The 13,244-nt window shown below is 41.3% G+C and overlaps 1 protein-coding gene across 2 annotated transcripts in view; it reads right to left on the reverse strand.

The window, feature by feature from the left end:
- SMAD2 (SMAD family member 2) overlaps positions 1–12,932 on the reverse strand; it is a 48,055-nt gene extending 35,123 nt beyond the window's left edge. For both annotated transcript variants that reach the window (XM_057367811.1, XM_057367810.1), the window contains exons 1-2: positions 12,801–12,932; positions 1,718–2,010 (exon numbers count right to left, since the gene is read on the reverse strand). In XM_057367811.1, coding sequence (XP_057223794.1) covers positions 1,718–1,953 — 236 coding nt within the window. In that variant the 5' untranslated portion in view covers positions 1,954–2,010; positions 12,801–12,932. The remainder of the gene's footprint in view (positions 1–1,717; positions 2,011–12,800) is intronic.
- Positions 12,933–13,244: the final 312 nt, after the last annotated feature.

Genomic DNA, 13,244 nt, shown 5'->3' on the forward strand with positions numbered 1-13,244 from the left:
GAATAGCAAGAACTGCTCRTCACAGAATATTTGTATTCCATTTTAAAAAATTATTTATTATGTCTACTTGAGGACCAAAGGTCATGCAGGCATATTGTAGTCTACCACTAGTAGACTAGAGTCTACTCAAAAATAACAATGTATTAGAATACAACTTTTATTACAAAATAGAATTATTTTTTTAACAAAAATCCATGTAGACATCTGTTTTTCTGAAGTAACATTATCTACTGCTCCAATATCCCTGYAGGAAGGCTATAGAAAATCCAAGAGCTCTAGAGCCTAGATACACATTTTATATCAAGTGTGTTTAATTTCAGTCACATGAAACACCTTCCAGTTAAGAACTTCATCTTAGTCACAGTAGAGATGTGCTAAATACATCAAGTTATCTCAAGAAATACAATCCTACAGGTTCCAATCTTAGTCTGCTGGCAATACACTAAGACAAAATGCTAATGTTTTTTAATTGATTGTTTCTATCTCGCAAAAGGAAGAAAACAGAAGGGAAAGCCAGACATTTATGGGGATATTCTAGGGAAGAAAATACAAGCAGAGGACAGCATYAGARACAAAAKGTGAACAGAAAAGAGAAAAAAAWAWWAWTWKAAGTACTCAKTCATTCAGGRCATACTCATGACTTTCCCAGATAGCTGCGTCAAATCAAAAACAGAATGCTGAAACTATTATCAGGTAACAGCTACAACAYATTTGATATATGGAATCATTAGTGACACTAGTCAAATCTGGTTTGTRTTATGATTAATACAAAGTGTAAAAGTAGCTGGGATGAATGTGCTAATCCAGAAATCAAGTTCATAAACCAGATGCAGTTCCTCCCTCCTRGAAATAATTTTAGTATCAAATGACYTAAGTGCCCAGAAAAGTGAGATCTTCTAACATTTTCAGGGAAAAGCACACCTGTGAAGTGATTTGATACTTCTATCACACACAATGAGCTTGCCCAGGCACCCCAGTGGAATTKCAGTGCAACATGAATCAAGAGCAGACTGCATTATACTTACAAACRTAACCCTTGCTCTCGCACAGCAGTTGCTATGAATTAAGCTGGGAAAGTCAAAGGGGCAGAATGCAAGTTGTTCATCTAAATGTTTATACGTATCAGGAGCAAAAGAGCGATTCTAGACAAACCCCAAGTAATTAAACAAAATATATTTTCATTAAACAATAATAATAATTACAGTAAATAAACTAGTCCTCAGACAACCTGCCTCCAAAGATAAAACTTCCCTTCAAAAGGAAGAATGGAAGCAGCTTGTACAGTTTAAACTAGGAGACATAACTGAAAATAATTAGATGACTGAAGTGTTGACCAAGGAAAAGCTAGTCTTTTTGGGTTTTTTTAAAGTGGAAGTGTGGCTCAAGTATGTCCCCCTCCCCAAGTACAGCAGGGTTATTTAATAAAAGCATAAGGCAGTACCACAAACTAAGAGCAGTGTTAAGCCTCACCAGAATACACACAATCAGGAACCTACATAGCTGTGAAAATWGAAATGTAAAAAAACTGTGACTTCACAAAGCATGTGATTCAGTTACCAGCAAACACTATATAAATTCAATGAGGGTTTTTAAGTAATTTTTAAAGAATCAAAAGCATGCAACTGTTATTTTTTAGTCCTTCATTCACAGAATGTCTGAGCATCCATTTAGCCACTTCTTAAGTGGCTGTAACAATTTCAAATACACCAGSACTTACCTTGGTATTGTCACACATTTTGTATTGCAATTCTGAGTGGTAATTGCCTTCTCAAGCTCATCCAGCTGTCCTGTTTTCTTTAGCTTCTTGACCAAGCTTTTCACTGCTTTTTCACACCAYTTTTCCTCCTGACCATTCTGCTCACCACCACCAGCCCCTGCAGAGCCACCAGCMGATTTTTTCCACCCCAGAAGTCTCTTCACAACTGGTGGAGTGAATGGCAATATGGCTGACATGACTTCCACCAGACAGAACACTCAGCAAGCAATGAACTGGAGATTCCCGTCTGATCCCTAAAAACACAAACCAAAACAAGAGACATGTTAGCCCTGAGATTTCACCTCCCTTAGGACTTTTCACTGCCAAAAGCCACAGGACATTGCATCCCCCMAAAAAGGTCAGATAAATAGCTCAGAAGTAGTCTGCATCATGGTTAGATACTTTGTCAATGAAGATCAAGTTTGATGTAGATTCTTGAACCGCTAACAGAGACTAAGATTACCATTGCAATAGAAATTTGAACTTTCCTGAAGTCTTTCCTGACTAAAGCAAACTTCAGCAAATACAGAAGTTAACTTTGCACGTAGGCTAGCTGGTTTTAGTAATTYATTAATATTTTTCACAAGTGACTAACCAAGTGCATACACATATGCCCATCCACAAATTAATTTAGCAGGTGAAACTGGTTTTAGAAAGTCATTTAGCCATCATGCCTCAACAGAAGTCTTCCAAAAGCCACGCGTTTCACAAACCTTATCTCATTTCGTCATGTTTTAAGTAACTACAAATTTTTGTTCCATACGGAACACCAATTTCAAATATACCCATAAGTCTGATAACAGGCCTATTCCCCTCTAGAATTCAATGGCCCACACACAATAAATCTTCTCAACTGGAGCACTTAAAATCAAGTCTTTCAAAATTCATTAAAGGAACAGTTAAAATCTTAGTTCRTAGGCACCAGGGTAGTAGAACTGTGTTTTCAGTTTTGATAGCCTTTCATTCAGTATAAGTACCTGATCACATTATTAATATAAATGAAATATTAAAAGGGATGCTGAAACTGGAGCTATGTTGAGCATTCACTGCAATATGCACTTCAAATTACTTATAAGATAAATTATAKCCACTTAGCCTAACCATCTTGCTTTTGCAGCTTCCATTAGGCCAGTTTTAGCCATTAAAATAAAATACCTGAAATCAACAGGCAGACAGATGTTAGAAATTGCTCAAGGACATTAAAGGTCCTACGGATTGAAGCTAGCTTTGAAGTCAAAAATTATCCTATTTCCAGGCAACAAATGGGTATTTGAACTCCAGGAAGTTCCSATATTCCCAAGCCGTATCATTCAGTCAGTGAGCTGTTAGTTAGTTAGTTCAGTCAGCTGAAAATACCTTGTTTTAGCTAAAAGCTAACACTACCTTCAGGCTACTTGATTTGAGCTTTGATGGCAGCTTACGTGCCTCTCCYACCTGTACAGGCACACTCCCCACATCTATCCAAAATATACCAACTTTATCTTACTGAAGTCTCCCACCTGCACAACAGCGTGATTCGAAGTACTTCAGGCTACAGCATTCATGGCTAATTTATGCCTTGTCACATTTTTGCAGTTCCAGTGAGGGCCAAGYCAACAAACAGTAGATTATATTCTACACGTAACTTTAAGTCATAACTYTGCAACTTTCACAAACCAGGACATTCAGTAGGCATGACATTTCAGTTTCAAATAAATTACACCTCCMTAAACCAGCTTCTCAGAGCACCTATACAAGTATAACTCAAGCAAGCAGTGTAGTTTTCTGGGGTCCACGTAACAGGGACCAAGATCAACACTGATCATYTTATGCAAGTCATTCAAAATACTTCATCCTCAATCACAGAATCAGTGTTAAGAACCATTTTGCTGCASTCCCTGCCATGGGCAGGGACACTTCCACCATCCCTGGCTGCTCAGAGCTCCATCCAACCAGGCAGCTGGACAATTCCAGAGATGCCCAGCTTCCMTRGGCAGCCTCTGYCAGGGCCTYATCACCCTMACAGATAGGAATTTCTTCCTTATACCCAATCTGCATCAAACTTCTCCCAGCTTGAAACTGTTTTATTTTTTTTGTCAGTAGAGGCCCTGGTAAAAAGTCAAAGCATCTATTTTCAYACAAGACTATAAAGAACTTTGATTCTTCCAATAACATTAAACTATTACTAGATTGTCCCCAATAACTCCAATTGTAGGTTTTGCTGACTGGCTACAGCAAACAAGAAAAATAAACTGAACCAACATTTTTTAATTAAAAACTGACTAGGGCACTCAAGGTTCAGTTTGATAGGGAGTTAAGCCAACACAACAGCTTCTTGCCAGGGGAAGCCTAGTTCTTCTTTTCTTTCCTGCAGCACCACAACCTCAGCACCAGTGCTTAAGGCTCTTCCACAAAATTTCAGCCAGGTAAAAGTAAAAACTGATCAGTTCTGTGGGTATTTTTCCCAAGCTGGTTCTCTTTCAAGTTAACAAATTGCTTACACATGGTACTGATGTACTACAGGTGATGTCAAATGAGTTACAGAGTGTGGGAAGAACTCTAGCCCCCAAACTTCAATTGCAGAGCTGGTATTGATTGCATAGCTGGATGTGCTTTAATTTAAATAATTTATTTTGGTGACAAAGCCAAATTAAGCAGCCTGACTTGCTCTGAACCAATTGAGGGCCTGGCAGTGAGACATATTAGACCCCTAATRAGTACACCAAGTAGCTCCAGAGACTAAACAGGTAGGTTTGCATGGCCTCCACYTGTTGAAGAAACAGCTTCTAAAACAGAGCAGCAGACACTGTGAGCTTTATAAAAAAAGACTTCAACCTTTGAGCAAGGCCAACACTGGATGCTTCAGAGAGACACACAAGAAATTCAGAAAGACTGAACCAAATGAACAGTCTCTCTGGCTTTAAAGATCCYGTTCCAAAGAGTAGCAATTGATGGTATAATGTCTCAACATTATATTCAGTGCTGACCGGTGTAGGCTATGATGTACCATCACTGCTGATCCCCACACCAATTCTTCTCCTTATCTGAGCATTTCCTGTTCTTTGGCTACAAATCTGACACCTTTCAGAGCTACAGAACACTCCTTTGACWGTCAGTTTTATAAAACACAGACTTCAGGTCTCATTTACCACCAAGACGGTAAACAGCCTCCTTCTATAGAGGGCCTATTCTTCCAGGCCCTCCAAAAAACGTCAATGAACTTTTTCAATTTTTCAGCTTTACAATAGTCCCTGAGATGAKGTGCCCAATTCTGCAGTATTCTTTCCCTCAAGAATGATATATAATTTTCTGTATTCTCTGTGGTTTTCTATATTAAACAAAGATTTGCCTTTCTGCTTCAAATGCACATTGAGTGACTTAAGTCTTGAAGCAGAAAAGAATTTAAAAATTATTACAGTTTTTCCCTGTATTTGAACTCTCATATTGTTYTGACATACTCAGAGTAAATAAATTTTTAAAAAAGTTCTCTTCACATTTCACAAAATACTGTAGACTCAGATCTAACTAGCCAGAAATTTCCACATACTATACTTAATTTTATCAAGTTGCCTAAAGCTGTATGTTCGTTCAGCTACTGCAGAAGATGTCAGAAAGCGCAAATTGATCTGGTACCTCCATGAAAATTAGCTGTAAAAAAAAGTCCCAAACACCAAGGGACACATATAAAGAGCCCTTTATAATAATGATTTTTGCAGCTTAGGAGCTATTTAACAAAAACACAACATACATCMCAGCTGCAGACTACAAGTCTGGGAGGCTTAAACTAACTTCTTCCTTCTAGCTATTGTTTTGCATTGTCAGARATTTGCCAGGAGTTATCAATAAGAATTTCAGTAAGTTATTCCAGTAGTGGCCCTGTATCTTTCAAAGGGTGAGCAGAGAGAATGTGACACAAGTAGGACAGGACTTCATTCAGCTTAATACTTCAGCCAATTGTGATGAGTACTCACATGAGAGTGTTTCAGCCAGCTTAATTTATGAAAAAAAAGGCACTCTGCTCCAAGCCTAGAGAAGACAGTGCAAAATGCAAGGCATGATTAGGCTGAATTATGAGCAATTTGGATAAAGGTAGATTTTGCAACAAAAAAGCAATGGTGCATCCAGGCTAGTACTCCAATGGCTCCAAAGCTGGCAAAAGGACATGCTACTCAAGAAAAGCACATGAACCTGGCTGTTTTCTGTAGTCTACTCTCCTCATAATCCTTCAGCAATTTAAACCGTTACAAATCAAAATTAAAGGCTACGTCATTACTTATTCTCATCAGCAGCAATTTGTGGACTTGATGTCCACAAATCCATCTGACCACTTTTGAATGTGCCTCCACAACCTCTTGCGGCAGACTGCACTAGTACTTAACTGTCCACAGTTACAAGAACTTCTTTTAGTAAATTAAATTTATCCCCTTCCTAGTTTCAGAAAGTCACTCTTGTTCTACTACAGCAAACTTTGCTGAAGAACTGTTCACATTCATCTGGTCTGCAAGCTTAATGATTCTGTACACATGAATCACATCCCTCCCTCAAATAAGAAGGCTCTCAGCCTCTCATCACAAAGAAGCTATCTGGACACAGTTCACACAGTTTGGGGTGTTCTTAGGGACAGATGCCAAGCCTGAAAGCTTCATTTCTTCAATGAAATAACAAGTACTTGAAGATACTGCATAAGGACTAATCTAAGGACCACAGAAAAAAAATGCATCAGCCTAAGGTTATCTTTGCATTTTTCTCTTTGGTCATATTATCCTAAAGCTCTCTATGATTTAAATAAAGAGTACAGAGACAGAAATTTTCACCTCCTGAGAACTGGAGATAGAAAGAAGGGTGCACATGTCTGCTGCTGAACATCTGGCAGGAGCTCAAATAAAAATCAGCAGCCCTAGACCTACACTGGCTTCTAACTATACCCACCCAGATAGCAGCAGGAACACTTAGTTTTAATACTGGGTTTAGAAGTCACTGTTAAAGCTCATTTTTGACCAACAAATCCCATTTCTATTCATCAATTGTAACTTTTACCTTCAAATGGATACAATAATAGAAGAAGTTTTCATCTCCAAAACAACAATAATTGCATACACTGCTGCTGACATTTACCTCTTGCTAAAAGCATTCCTTTACATTTTTGCCTGGTACACACTCTTCATCCACTAAAAAAAGAAAAAAAACAAAGATATTCTTCCCTCAAATGCACACAGAAAACAGTCATTTCAAAGGCTGCAAGAAAAACTTCTACATTGATAAAGTGGCCTCAGATTAAATGCGTGCTAAATAGATAACATCCCCCGTTACTGGTTATGGTTTTTTTGTGACTCCCTTGTAGTTTGCAGCCAGCCACCTCAAAAAACTGAGTACTCAGAACCTTTGCTTTGAAAAGTATCTCAGATGTACTTCCCCATCTCCCCTTTGCACCATCTCCCCTCTGCTCTCTTCTGCTGAGGTCCAATGGCATGACCCAAATCGGATCTTTTTTTTGCTTGTGTACCACTTCCAATACCCACAATCTCACATCAAGATTCAGGGATTCTGTGAGTAACTGTAGGGAGACTTTCAAGATCCCTTTCTAAGCTCAACTGTAGTTTTAAACTTCCATTTTATTCCTTTCCATCCCAAATACACCTCTGGGCTCTGCCATCAAACTGCAGCTTTGGATACTCAGGGAGTACTCAGTGTTACCCTGAAAGGTACAAGAGTTCCTTTAGATTGCTAGAACACAGAGAGCAAGTGCTGTTACTCCCCACAGATTAAGACTGGAAAAGCTACAAATTGCCTAATTTTGGTGGTATTTGTTTCATCTCTGCCCCCGCAGCATATCTCTGCTCCCTGATGCACACATATGTTTCTATAGTTGGTCAAACAGTGTCATAGTTGGCAACTTCTACAGTCAAAGTTTGAGTCATGTCTGCTATTATTCCATTCTACTGTGGCTCTCTGGAACAAGTATTAAATATTAAGCCCATGATCCCAGCAATAACTAAGCATAAAAGATGAAGAGAATCTTAAGGGCAGCATGCTAGCAGACTAAAATCTTCAAGGGAAATTTTCCCTTCCTGAGTGTCTGGAACACACTATAAACACACTGGTGCTACCAAAAATATCAAGTGATTTCTGGCTAATTTATTCTAAAGCCTTATGCAACATATTTCATATCAGTCTGCTTATTCATCTTAAACTCGAAATAAAGAAATCTGATCTCTCCCGGTTTTACTAGAAGTATTCTGGCTTAAAGGAATTTCATTTGCAAGAGCTCTTCTGGAATAAAGAGGACAGAAGTTAAGCTCCTGAGGAAAGAAGATCGAGGAAAATAATTTGTGGTATTTGAGAGACAGTCTACAAGCTCATTTCCTCCCTATTTTAGTCCCATTTTTGAGATTTTTTTAAGGCAATGTTTTTTTCATTAATCCTGGAATCTAGACAAGACTCTTTATCTATTTCACCAAGTATACAATGTGTACCTGAATTCTGTACAAACTTCAAACTAAAATCAAAGTCAGCCTTTTCCATTTYAGATAAAACACAGTCTAGGGATAAATCACTCAGTGGAACAGACAAGATGTCTAATGCACCCACAGCTCCTCCAAAAACTGCCTGTCAAAATTCCAGAAGGGCTAATTCTTTCTGTCCCGACAAAAGAGTATTAGACAGCTGGTTTTGTGATACCTTTCTGAAGAACCATCMCCAAAAAAGAAGTGGTATGGTGCTCATTCTTACCTCCTCATATGCAGGTCAGAGTAGGGCTGCATTCCTTTACTGGGGTTTGGATGTTAGGGTTTGTCTTGATTTTTCCTTTGGGGGAGTTTCAACCCTACTGAATAATGCCCTCAGACTTCAGTTTATATTTTCAGTTAACTAGCCCAGTAGGGGAGGTACCTCAGGAGAGTTCCCGTCCCAAAGGGCTCAGGCCAGGTCAGCTCAGAGACCAGAGCTCTGAGGAGCAAGACCAACCAARGCCCTGGTTGTGTTCTGACACAGGCTGATAAAGTTCAAGGCATGATGATTGTTATCTTGGAGGGCAGAAGCAAAGGGATTTCCTCCTCTGGGCCAGCTTTTGAGTGAGAAATTGAAAATGCCTATACAGAGACTCGATTTAGACATTCATTTTTACATTTACTATGCTCTAGAATTGCATCACATTTTGAAACTCTACATAACTGTRTCCACTGAAAACATAATTACTCACCTGTTATGACAATGTAATCTTTCCTTCTCACTCACTCCATAAAGTTTGTTCACAAACCAAAATGAGGAAACTCAAATTTCTCATATGCAGAAGTAAATAAGCAAGATCATGATCTTTAAAAAGCTTGGGAAGCTGGATTTTTTTCAAWTACTAAGGGCTACCTCAGATTGTAGCCAAATGCAGTAATATAAAGGTGAATTGCCATTAAAAAATTAGCACTCCATCTCACACATACACTCATACTAAAATTGCCTGTAACAGGAGACATGAGAACGAAGATTCGTTAATTTTACTCATCTTAGATTAAATTACGGAGGGACCAATGTATTTTAGCAACTCTCCTWGAATTTCAGAAGAGGAAAACAACCACAACTGTAGCTGGCCAACGCACCCGTCACTACAAAGATGCAAAATTCTTCCACTTATTTAGCACCATGAACAACATCAGAACATTGCTTCTTAAAACCCAAGGGACATTAACAGCCCCAGAAAAGCACTGAATAAGCACTCCAAACCATGGCAGTTTAAGCCCTTCTCACCTCATTAATTTTGACTTAAATTTTCCATGTGCAAAAGGCAAGTGTCAGCTTGACTACTTTAGAAAATAAATACTCCTGGGCTAAATTTGACAGGAATATTCACACAACTACTACCAGTTACCTAGGTACTGGATCAGTTTATAGCTTAGCAGCTCCCCCACTTTGTTAAAGCCCAAACAATTGCATTTAACAATTAGTTAATGCGAGTTCACTTTCAATACAGGTCTAGTGTTCCTCAAACAAGCCAGCCCCCTATCCCTTTGATAAGCAGGTTCCATTATGTTATCCATCTGATGTTAATCTCTTATTGCTCCAATGTATTAAATCAAGCTTGAGCCCCAGACTAAACTGATGRGAGACTCAGGAGCTGCTCTCTTGCAGTCTCTGCCTGGTCTTACTTCACACTGCAGCTGTCAAACACATAATCAAAGTAAAAAGTCATCTGGAATGAAGGCTTACTGTTTGCAATGGAGTTTCTGTTACTGGAAGTAGAGAGCAATGTTTAGGAGGGTTTTCTGCAGTAGCCAATTTCTTCTAGTCCAGAGAGTATTGAGCACAGGGCTGCCTGTACTCTCCATTCTATTACAAAAACCTAATCCCATCGCATGACCTGCAGCAATTCAGTTTAACAAATCAACAATTACAAATATTTTGGCAAAGTAAGCTTAGGTATTGTTTGCCTCTCGGCACAGTTCACAACCAGTTTATGGCTTTATGATAAAAGTCATTAAATCCAATCTGAAAAGCAGAATTTACAGCTCACTTAGCAAGTCAGGCCCATAAATGGATGCTTTCAATTACAGGGCATTTACATGCACAACCATTAAGGCAGCATTGAATACATTTGAAAACTCTGGAATACTTTTTACAATAATTAAAACTTTGCGTACTGTTCTTTATACAAACAAAACTTAGGAATTCGCTTCAGTCTCAAGCAGAGCTCAGATTCATTGTTACCCAGAACTTACTACGAAGCCTGTTCCCCCAGTACTTTTGTGGGAAAGGGATTAGAGAGATGGAAACAAGGCTTGYTTTTTAAAGTTGCTCTCAGTAGCAGGGATTTTTTTTTTTTTTGAGCTCCAATAAACTCAATTATATCAACTGGTGCTCAAGACTTCTGAAAGATCTAGAGAAACAGGAAGATGGAGGAGGACCCAGGCAGAGCCTTTCATTTGCAGATTTTCTGTGCAATTCCAGCWTATTTGATTTTGTTGGTGAATCTAGCTGCTGGATGGAAGAAAATAAGAGAACAGTTCAGAGACTATTTTTTTAACCTCTTATTTTCAATTGTGCTGTTTCTTTTACCATCAAAGAGAATCTCAGGAAAGCTGATGAATTATTCTCCAAGATTCTATCATACAAGTCCAGCTTCTTGAATAAAAAGAAAATTGGATCTTCAAACACTTACGTCCCTTTTGGTGGCTGTTGGTGTATCTGACCCACACAACTGCAGAACAACAATCAGCTGCTAGGTTATTCTTTCCAACATACCAAAATGCAGTTCAGTATGTGCTCCGGCTCATCTTTAAGTGGAATCCAGCTTAAACAAGACCCTCCCCTTCCTCTTCTTAAAGGCATTTGTAACTAATGTTATCTTTCATCATGATAGTGCTAAGCAAAGGGGGGGAGGGACTTCACAAACACCCCTTTTACTTACATTGTCATCCCCCTCGAATTCACTGGAGCTTGTAAATGTTAGAAGTTTGAAAGCTACAGCTCAGAACAACCCACTCACGCACCAACACCTCGACAAAACAYGAGAAAGTCTAAACAACAAACCTCGCTCTGCTGGCCTCTCACCTCAACCAGAGGGTATTTCTTTTTCACCCTGGAGAACAGAGTGAGRGCTAATCAGTCCCTCACTACAGAGACCAACCCCTACAGAACTAATGTCATGAATCAGTCTGAAAGTACAGCTCTCCAGGCTAAGAAAGAACTCTTGAGAAAAGACAAACCTGCTGTTACCTGCGGTCTCCTAACAAGCCTTTATTATAAACCTCTCACTACCAATGGAATCTCACTCGTTTAYACCCATGGACTGTGGCAGCATGAGCTCCACACACAATATACACAGGTTGCAGTTTTTCAGTGATACTTGTTTTGGAAAACCCGGTAAACAAAACGTTTTCCTAACGCCAACCAGCTTGCAAAGCATTTGAAAATAGCAGAACACACGTGTTGGGTTTTTTCCAGTCAGAAATTGTGACGGACAACCAAAAAGACACAAGACCAGCCTGCAGCCTGAATCCCAGCTGTTCAACAGCTCTCCACAATCATCACAAGAGCTCTTCACTCATTCACACACTTTTTTCCGTTCTTTTATTTCCCCAGAGTGAAGACTAAAAGACCACGCTGTATTGCACTTCTCTTCCCCTCCACTCTCCACAAAAAAAAAAAAAAAAAAAATCAAACCACCAAACTACAAACAGGAACTCCACAACTCTGCAGCAACAGCACCAACCACTTGCAGTTATCACGACACAGCTTCCCCCGTGCACTTATGGAGACAGATGAGACACCAGGTTATGTTTGTTTACAAACAACAGGCACGGATGGAGGAGCTACAGCCACTCTGGGGAACCTGTGTCAGTGCCTCACCGCCCTCATAGGGAGGAATTCCTCCCCAGTATCCCACCTACCCCTGCCCTCTGACAACACACAGGTTGCAGCAGTATTAAAGCCGTGAATAGAACCTCTAATCTCAAGTCCTGTCTCAGGGGGGTTGTGTGTATTTTACATCCGCGGCTCTAAASACAAGGAAAGCGGACAGACAAAAGGGTGAGGCAAAACCTCGCAATCCCAAACACAAACTCCTAGCTCCAAACACCCCAYATCGCTGCTAACTTTCTCCTGCAAAACTCCGCGGAGCTTCGCACACCTAACCCTAAGTGCACGTCCAGGAGACACACAGGAGTGTCCTGTGCAGGGCTAAGACTGGACGCGATGATCCTCACGGGTCCCTTCCAGCTCGGCGTGTTCTACGGACCCCTGCAAGGAAAACACACCGGGCACGGAGGGAGGGAGCAGGGAAGAAAAAAAGGAGCAGCACAACTTCTTTATTCCCCCCTCCCCTCACCCACACAGAAACACACACACACACACACGGGCGGCACATCGCGGCCCTCCCAGCCCAGCCGGTGGGTTAACCCGGCGGGAGCGGGATAACCCAGCCCGGGTCCCACCATAACAAAAGGGGCGAGGGCGTGGGGAGGCGCCCCCGGCCCCGCCGGGACCAGGCCCGGACGGTTCTCCACGGCCCGCGCAGCGCCAGTCGGGCGACCCTGCCCGTGGGGCAGGGASCCTGGACCCGGCATCCACCAGCACCTACCGGGAGCCACCAGGATCCGCCGAGAGCCACCGCTCCTTCCTCTCCTTCTTCCTCCTCTCCCCTCCCTTCTCCTCCTCCGTCTCCCCGAGTGCAGTGCGGCCGCCGCCTCTTCCCTCAGCGTTACCTCCTCTGAGGGCCCGCCTCCCGCACTGCCCCGCCCCCGCCGCTGGGCTGGGACGCCGCCCATTGGTCAGCCTTATCCTCGCTCTCAAGGRTCGCGTGGTGATTGGCTCAAGGGTATGATTGGCGGTTGGAACRACCAATGAAGAGCCGGCRGCGTTGGAAAAGGTATAAGGGAAGGGGTGTGGAAGAAACAGGCGTGAGGCGAAGGGAGGYGGGTCGAGGTCACGGCTGTGATTGGTCGAGCCGGCTGCCAATCACAGCCCCGCGCGCCCGCCGCGGGAGGTTGGTCGGGAGGAGCGGAGGTTTGGGTGAGCTGCACCG

The sequence above is a fragment of the Malurus melanocephalus genome, unplaced genomic scaffold (assembly GCF_030028575.1).
Source record: "Malurus melanocephalus ecotype Western Australia unplaced genomic scaffold, MMel_1.1 scaffold_85, whole genome shotgun sequence".
In the NCBI taxonomy this organism is placed as follows: domain Eukaryota; kingdom Metazoa; phylum Chordata; class Aves; order Passeriformes; family Maluridae; genus Malurus; species Malurus melanocephalus.